This window comes from Vidua chalybeata, chromosome 22, assembly GCF_026979565.1.
Source record: "Vidua chalybeata isolate OUT-0048 chromosome 22, bVidCha1 merged haplotype, whole genome shotgun sequence".
NCBI lineage: Eukaryota > Metazoa > Chordata > Aves > Passeriformes > Viduidae > Vidua > Vidua chalybeata.
Genome location: NC_071551.1, coordinates 3549269 through 3558418, shown reverse-complemented (window position 1 = coordinate 3558418; position 9150 = coordinate 3549269). Strand labels below are relative to the sequence as shown.

General features: G+C 43.2%; 1 protein-coding gene across 3 annotated transcripts in view; it reads right to left on the bottom strand.

Annotated features, from left to right (window-relative positions):
- Positions 1–569: 569 nt before the first annotated feature.
- PRDM2 (PR/SET domain 2) overlaps positions 570–9150 on the bottom strand; it is a 63452-nt gene continuing 54871 nt past the window's right edge. The window contains exons 9-10 of one of the 3 annotated variants that reach the window (XM_053962946.1): positions 2214–2348; positions 570–878 (exon numbers count right to left, since the gene is read on the bottom strand). In XM_053962946.1, coding sequence (XP_053818921.1) covers positions 2240–2348 — 109 coding nt within the window. In that variant the 3' untranslated portion in view covers positions 570–878; positions 2214–2239. The remainder of the gene's footprint in view (positions 879–2213; positions 2349–9150) is intronic. The other 2 variants (XM_053962948.1, XM_053962947.1) reach the window with 2 other exon arrangements.

Below are 9150 nucleotides of genomic sequence, written 5' to 3'. Positions count from 1 at the left end.
ACAGCACCCCCGAAAACAAACACATGTCTGGAGACACAAACACAGGTGCTCTGTTTAAGGACAAATGTTGTATTTGAGGACAAGTCTGGCCTGATACTGCACAACAACACCTGTGTTTGATACTGTCCCTAAATAAATAAATCCTGACTCTAAACAACACCAGATTGGCAACACAAGTTATGGCAGCTTTTGAGAAATGGATGTTTGTCCCTTCATGGAACTGGGCTATCAGTGCATTTCCCAAGGATCATGTAACAGCTGATCTTCCCAAAAAACGTGTCCTGATGCACTTCAAAAGCAACAGCATCTGTCCCTTAAAGCTACTGGTACAAAGTCAAGGGACTGGGGCACCCACAGACTTCACATGTGGAAACCCCAGGAAACCCTACCACTCCCTCCAGTGGTTTTTGTGGCATGACCAGTTCTTTACCCATTAGGATGTAAAGCAGAAACTAAAAGCATGTCTCTTCAGAATTTAATTGCATAGTATGTTAAACCCTCTGTGTTCTCCCAGAAAGAGGAGACTCACCCAGACCCATCACCCTCTGAGCATGGGTACTTTGCCTGCAGATGCCTGAACACTTCTCCATGCTGTTCTCCGTGCTGGCACGTGGGCTCCACGCATGGGGGCACCCCGAGATCACCCTGCCCCAGCATCCACAGTTCATCACTCTCTGGAGAAGGCAGGAGCCTGCTCTGTGCTCCCTCCCTTGGAAGGAAGGGTGAGATGACAGAAGCACATCATCACTTCCAGCAGAAGAAACTACTGTCCCTGTCGTCTGCTGAGGAACCCATCTCACCTCATCCGAGCAAAGCAGGAGAGGATAATGCCTGAGGGTTACTTCACCTCACCTTTTCCAGTCAGAAGTTTCTGGTACCTGAAAATACACAGAGAGTTGCATTTAATCAGAAATAGTTTAAGGAGTCACAGTTCCATGTTCCATGTTCCATGGAGCTGGAAGCAGGACAAGTCATTCAGTGACCACTGTACAACAAAGAGACACCCATGATTTAATTTCGCTTGGATTTGGACCACAACTAAGTGGTCTGTGCCACAGCTAGAGATATTAACATTCATTAGCATCCATCCCCAGTATTCAGGAGATAGCAAACCTCAGAATTTTACTAGCTATTTCCTCAAAAGTTGGTTTTTGAATGGTTTTAAGAAAGAATAAACTTCAGGCTGCAGTGTCTTAATTTTGTTGGTACTCATTGTCGCCTTTAGCTTTACACATGTTAAATATCCTGCTCCTTAGCTGCTACATCAGTATAAAGGAGATTATTATCTGAAAGTTAATGGTGGGGACATGAAGAAGCAGAAAACAGTGTCTTGTTTAAACCAACAAAAAATCAGCTCAGCCTCACCAATACATGGAGCTGGGTAATTAATTTGCCCAAGCCCATAGTGCTTCATTACACAGTTTATCTCACCACTACCCCAGCTAAGGTTTTTGCATGTTGCCACAGCACTGCAATTTGCATTGTAATGCTGGTCTTTGAGCTTGTGGTGGGCCACCAAAGCAGCCAGCACAATGCACATTCACAGGTATACATTTTTTTGGACACTTGACATTTGTCCAGTGTTCACCCATTCAGCCTAAAAGACCCCAAAGCACTTGGCCCACTGGTACAATCATATACAAACACCACTCCTTCCAAGACAGGGATAAAATCCATCCTTCCAAAAATAATCACCATCTTCAAGCTCCCTAAGATCCAGAAGAGCGACACCTCAGGTGTTAAAAGATCATGAACAAAACTCTCCTTAAACATTCCACGAGGGGTAAAGGGCTGACTACACTCACACATCCTTTTGATCCACAGTATGTAGGTACCCATGACCAGAGAAAACCTTATCCCTTTGGGATTAGCACATCACATATTTCAAGAGGAGATTATTGCTTGCAAAAAGCTCCAAAGGGAACAAACCCTAGAGACCCTCCACCCCAGAAATGAGACAGAGCAGCCAGCAATGGCACAGGGATCTCAGTGGTCTCACAGTCTTGGACTGGAAGCATCACTTCCAGCATGGAAGGGGATGCAGTTCTCAGCCTCTCAGCCTTCCCCCAAAGCACAGCTGCACCAGCTCCAAGAGCAAGGGCACTGTGGCTCACACCTCCAAAGCGCCTCGCCCTCCTTGCCCCCAGAAACACGGAGGGGTTTGGGAGCAGAGAGGGGAGCCCTGCGCACCCTCCCGCGCTGTGCGGCTGTACCTGCTTTGCTCAGACATGCCCAGGGTCTATGCCTTGAAGAAGTGGGATGTGGTGGAGCTGGATTTCTTGCACTGCCTGCTGCTGGGGTTATGCGAGGAGGAGGAGGGACATCTAGAGGCCATGCGGAGCCGGCAACTGTGCAAAGAGGCAGAAGGGCATCAGGGACCGGGCACGAACAAAACCAGAGACGTGCTTTAGTAAGCCATGAGAAAGGAAAACGACATTCCACCCACACCGCAAGTACCAAGAGCCACTTCTGAAGGCAAGAGGCTATTTTTGCCTTGTTCTGAACTTACCCTGTGAGTTTATTCAAGCAGGATACAGATAATGTCAACTGGGAGCAGTGTCCAGGCTCCCACTCCATGTCCCAGACCGTCTGACCGGGACAGACAAACCCACAGGTAACATCAGAAACTGGAAGTGTCGTGTTCTATTCTCTCAGGACTGTCCACATCAGGTTTTAAAATACAAGTTTTTGAAAGAGGAATTTTACTTTACCAGAGCATACACCACATCTGGGCATTTCTCCCCAGGTCTAACACTCCTGTCACTATTGCACTGACAGCCTTGACAAGGACACGTGCAGGTCACAGCAGTGCCTTTACTGCACTTCAAATTTTAAACTAAGAGTCCCAAAGTGAAAGTGAAAATCAGAGATTTTTACTGTAAAATTGTAATTTTTTGCCTCAGTTGATTGTGATTTCAAGAAGAAAGCCTGAACACGACTCAAAGCAAGGGAAGTCCAACTGCTTCTGCTGTATTCTAGACATACAATCTCAGTTCAAATGTATACCCAAGTCAAACTTCCATACCCTAAAAGATTCCAAAAAATCCCTTATTTGTTTTTAAATTCAGCACCTTTTTCATGCACAAACTTGTCTGCTTTCCCTCACACCTGAGCACCCCCATAGGTAATTACATACCTTCCTTCTCAAGGCAAATTCTTCAAAATTCTGACCAAACCAAACCACTTACGTTCTTCCAAGGGAACATCTTTTGAAATATCATTTTCTTACACAGCAACACGTCTAAAAAAAGTTAAAAGCCAGGTTTCTCTCCAGGTTATTTTTAGAGTTCAATATACACCCTTGAAAGGAGATTTCAGCTTGTCCTTACACACAATGTGACTGCAAGTTAGACATAAAGAAGTGCAAAACTTTCCATTACAACAGAAAACCAAAACCACAGAAATTTTGAAAAGCAAGCAATTCAATTATTTTCAAATTAAAATTGGTTGTTAAAATTGCCTGCCAAAAGTTTTGTTATTGTTCTATGTAAATCATCCACTCCAGCCTTTGTGAATCCAATCCTGAAACCTTCAGCCAATGTGGAAGAACCAGAAAGTGGTAATGGGGAGGTCAACAACAGCCAGATTTTTGTTGTTCCATATAAGGATTATTACCAAGGGAAACAGCAGAATATCCAAAATAAGTTAAGTTTGTTTGGCTTCAGATTTTTACTATAATGAGAAGAGGGAAATTTTAGTTTATTTCTGTTTAGAATGTCTCCATGTAAGTAATGCTTTCTGTCAAAATATTAATTATGACTTCTTAAAGTTCTTCTAGAATCAATGACATCTGTGTGTTGTTGCACGCAGTGAGGCAGGGAAACCTAAATAAAAAAAATATTAAAAGGCTCAAATCCAAAGAGAATAAATATCAGGGAAAATCTGATCTATATTTTCAAATGCACACCCTGATCAGACATTAGGAAGAAATTCTTCCCTGTGAGGGTGGCACAGGGTGCCCAGAAAAGCTGTGGCTACTCCAGCCCTGGCAGTGCCCAAGGCCAGGCTGGATGGGGCTTGGAGCAGCCTGGGACAGTGGAAGGTGTCCCTGCCCATGGCAGGGGGTGGAAAGAGATGGGATTTAAGGTCTCAAACTACTCCAGAATTCTATGGTTTTTTACTCCTAATTTCCTCAAGCTTTAAAGTGAATAGATCATGGCTTGTTATTTGGAAGCTGAGGATTAGAGGAATGAGGTAGAAAAGGATATTTTTCTAAATAGAAAATGAAATTGAGTTCCTTATGGAGTTCTTACTCTGCCTTTCCATAGTGCTCCCAATGAACCATGCTCCAAAACCACAGCTGTGTCTGCTCTGCCAAAGCTGCCAGGAATGAGGGCCCTCCTCTGCTCCAACACTAACCTGGAGTGGATGGACAACTCTTATTTAAGAGCCTGTTTAAAGAAGAGCTGGGATGTTGGGATGATTTTGACAAACTCCTGGGTGTGCAAGGAGAGCTGGTCTCCGAGAGGGAGGGGAGCTGAGATCCCCCTGCTGCATCAGCAGCAGTGATTGAAATTGCTATTTTTATCACTGTCACTTTGCACCTGCTTTCACCATCTCAGTGCTGGGTAACTGGAGACAGGCAAAGAACAGGAATTCTGAGCCACCCTGTGCAATGGTGCTGAGGGATGATTCCATGGGAAGGGGCAAGGGCTCAGCCCCTCACACCCCTGTGCACAGCCCAGACCAACAGCACAGCCCAGGCTACCCCAGCTCTGCCAGAACCATTGCTAGGGAACAGTCCTAGCCAGAAAAAAAAGTCATTTAAAAAAAAAAAAAAAAAAAAAAAAAATCAGAAAATATACTCTGCTTGGAAGGAAAAAAGGGCCAGAACCCAAATGTCAGGTAGCAGAAAGGACTTGTGTGCACAAACTTTTCTCTGTCAACTAAGGACTTTAAAACTAAACTAAATAGTTTGGTAGATGCACCAGTTATTCCATAAATTAAAGCTAACCCAGAAGTTACATGAGGCTATTTTCTACATCGAGACAGGTCCTAAAGCTCTCTCTCTCACAACTGAGGGCATACCCAAACTAGCAGAGATAAATCACCCAATTTGGTGAGACTCCCTACAATTAAAAAGATGCTAAATCCCAGCTCTTAAAGTTTTCCATCCTCAAATCTGAAAGTGTTTTGTAGTGTGAGTCAGTACCATAATCCCAGTTTTTCAGATCCAGAACGGAGTCAGGTGGAAAGGGATTTGCCAAGGTCACTCCGAAAATCTGCAGCCTTAAAGCAGAGGACTGAACAAAGGAAAAGATTCCCACACCACCCGCATTACTGTTACAGGTTAAATTGTCTCTGGAATATTTAATTTGTCCAAACCAAGTTCCTGCTCCATATACCTTCCCAGGCTTCCCCATGAGACTTGCCATGAGCAGCATACACAAATTCAAAGGCCAGGAAAAATGCCAAACCCTGGCACACGCCCTTCTGTAAGACATTCCCAAAATACATTTGGGATTTTTTATTCAAATTAGCTTGTCTTCTACCACACTTCTTCAATTAACATTCTCCTGAGTTGCTAGCTTAATTCTCTAGAAATGTCCCAGAAAAATAAGCCATGGTATTTGTGGGCATGAAGGCTGGAGTGATCCAAGGTGGCTGCCAGTCCCACCAGGGAAATTCAGTGAACAAAATCATGGCAGTATGTTGTAAAAATTCAGGGGATTAAGTTCACATTTTTACCTCAATTAAAGTATTTTTTTCCTGCAAGGATTATACTCTAAAATTTAAAATAACCCCAAGGATATGATCCAAAATTTCAGACACACACACATTCCACATTACATTTAACAATAAGCATGCCAGGAACATATTCTATCAAGTGTTTCCTACTCTTAAGTAAAAGAATAGCTAAGCTGACACAAATCATTGACTGCCTAGGGAAAAAAAAATAGAAATGCGGATGTTTAAACCCAAATTCTTGGTTTTGCAGAATTAGGCTGAGTAATTTCACAGGCCAGAAGGGAAGGAAGAAGGTTTGGGGGGGGATAAATGCCATTTCTGGGCTTTCTGTTCTCAGTGAGATTAAACCACAGTCTTGCTACCCTGACTGAAATGTACTTTCTGGCAGCAGTATATTGCTTAATGGGAAAGTAAATATATAAAGCAAGGACTTGGAAAAATATAAAAAACATCACCCAGTAAGTAAAAGACCTTCGTTCGTCTCTTTCAGTGAAACAAAGTATTTATCAAGACAAAAAGGTTTATGGATAGAATTTTGTTGAAAGGGATGTCTCCTTTTGTATGGAAAAGTCCTGACTCACTGTATAGAAAATGGGGAAGCAGCAGAAAGCTAAAAGGATCTTAGTGTGCTGTACTGTGGCTATTTGGAGAATTATGTGTGTTTATTCAGGGAAGCAGGGAAAGAGCTGGAGCACGTCAGGATTTTATCTTTCCTTCACATGGCGCAAAAAGCCAGAACATGAATATTACGGTCAGGCCTTTCATGAATGTAAACTGGAAAAACCTGTTACTGAGATCCTTTGCATTCTCGACTTCCAAGAAGACACCTACCAGCACTCTCCAGCCACAGTGCTTCAAAGAACTTAAACCCTTAAAGCAGCACCGCTGCCCCACAGGAACTCACAAATTGCTTTTTTTCACACGTGCTCCACAGTTTCAGTTTCTTCATTGCTGGCTCAGTTCCACTCCCCGTGGATCACGAGGAACTGTGGTGATGAACACCAAACCAACAGCAAGAACTGCTGGAAAAAATCTCACACCATGCCTGCAGCTCACCAGGGGGAATCTAAAATTAATGTATTAAAATTTATTATTTAAGTAAAATAGTGTTTTACAATGGTGTTTTAAAATGGTGTTTAACATATTCAAAAGCAACCAGTGACCTAAAGTAGCCACTTTAAAAGGAATTCAGCACTGAGAGAGCTTCTGAGCTCCTTCAGAAAATCAGTTGCCCTGAAGGTAGTTCAAGTTGAGCTCAGAGATTAGAGTCTTAGTCACTTAAGAAATCTTGGGGTACACCTATAAATTTAGATGAACAGTATCATGTCAGCAATTTGTCTTCCTGCCCTTTTAAAGTGGCACAGAGTATTTTGCAAGCCAAAAGGTGAACAATTTTGGATTAAAAATAGAAGTACTCAAATTCATTTTCTATACTGTCAGGTAATGTGATTTAATAAAAAATTTCTATCTACTAAATCACATTCCTAACAGAATGAGAAAACTTTCATCACACATAGGGAACACTTATGTAGCTTTATACAGAAATGGTGACACCAAAAGAGTTGAAAAGGATTGCTGGAGGGCAGCAGAACAAGGATGAGCCCTCGGTCCTGCACATCTCATTACATAAAAAAGAAACCATAGAACAAAGTGTACTTTTGATTTGACAAGGTAATGAGTGACATACTGAATTTGCCATAATGAATGGAGAATACAACTTCAAGTTCCAGTGACAGTAGAGTTTGAGTGTGAAGCTCTTCAAAGCAGCTCAGTGATGTAAGAATTCAGTATTTCTCATCTTCCCACCTCCTTCCACACTGCAATGCTGAGCAGAGATCTCGACACCTAAAGGAACACTACATAAATTCCCCCACTGAGTCACGGCTGGGGGCTTTGCACACACGGTGTGTCTGTGGCAATGAGCCTTCAGATGCCTGAGCAGGAAACCCATCCTCTGCACTCCCAACAAAATCATTTCCCTGAAAAACTCCTTGCATTTACACAGGCACTCAACTTTGCTGAGCAGCACTGCCTGAACTGCAGAAGGAATCACAGACTCACTGAGGTTGGAAAAGACCTCCAAGGCCATCGAGTCCAACCTGTGACCCGTCCCCACCTTGGCACCCAGAGCACTGAGTGCCATGTCCAGGATGGGGACTGCACCATGTCCCTGGGCAGCCTCTGGCACAGTCTGAGGCCACTTCCTCTTGTCCTGCCCCTTGTCCCCTGGGAGCAGAGCCCACCCCCACCTGGCTGCACCCTCCTGTCAGGGAATTGTAGAGAGACTGTCCCCCCTGAGTGTCTCCAGGCTGAGCCCCCCACTCCCAGCTCCCTCAGCTGGAAGCAAGGCAGGCTTTGCTGAAACAGGCCCAGATATGAGATTGTTACTCTTTTTGACTGACACAGGGCACTGAGTGGTGCAAGTCTCAGTTTTGCTGCTCACCTGCTGTGTGCCAGACCACCATGAATGACTGAACACCGAGCCTTGTACTTCAGAGAAATGGAACATCACCCGCTGAATAGCCAAAGCCACTTCTCACAACCCTCTGGCAGTTTCTGGGAGTGCTGTCATCCGAAACATGACTCAGAGACCCTGTCTGGCTCATGAAACATAAAAGTCTTCAAAAATTAAACAGATATATATATATATCTATATCTATATATATATATATACAAAGTGCATGTTGCTGATTACATTATGTTTCACTAACCACTCAATCTTTGAATAAATTAGGAAAATGAAGCAGCTACCTATCTCTTAAGAAAAAGCCTCCCTCCAACTCGATGCCTGCTCAAGCTTCCCTTTGAGTTTCAGTTTTGCTGTCCTGTATCTTAAAAATCCAGAAAGCAGGATTTCAGTACTCTTTTCCCAATGAATGCCCTAAAAGTATGATCTACCAAAACCATTTTTAAAGATTTACTAAGAGAAGTAAAGATGCAGCAAATGAGAATGGAAAGTGATGAAATATGTGTGGGAAGCAGCACTCAGAGGTGACTCAATGGCTTCCTCTTTACTAAGGAAGAGGGTCAGAGGTAGGTAGTGGTGCAGAGGCAGCACAGGACTCCTGGTCCTGTGTTCTGTCAGTAATCTCGTGCTGGATGCTTTATACCCATCCCCACTCTAACAATCTACTTGCATTTTAAACATCTAACCCTTGCTAACCATCTGTAAGTGATGGGCACAAAGAGGCACCAACTCCTGCCGCAGTCTGTTACCTTAGTATTTATTTCATTCTAAAAATATCCTAAGACATGGCTTAAATTTAAGAAAAAAGATCCCAAACAAAGCTTAGGAAATAGCAGCAACTCATTCATACACATGGAAAAAAAATCCCTCTTCAACAACATTCAATTCCCACTCTCTCATTTGATGTGTGCCACGAACCATTAACCGGACACTTACACCATGCTTTATTTAACAGTGTTTTATTTGCATCTCGCTGTGAAATATTTCCCTCACCA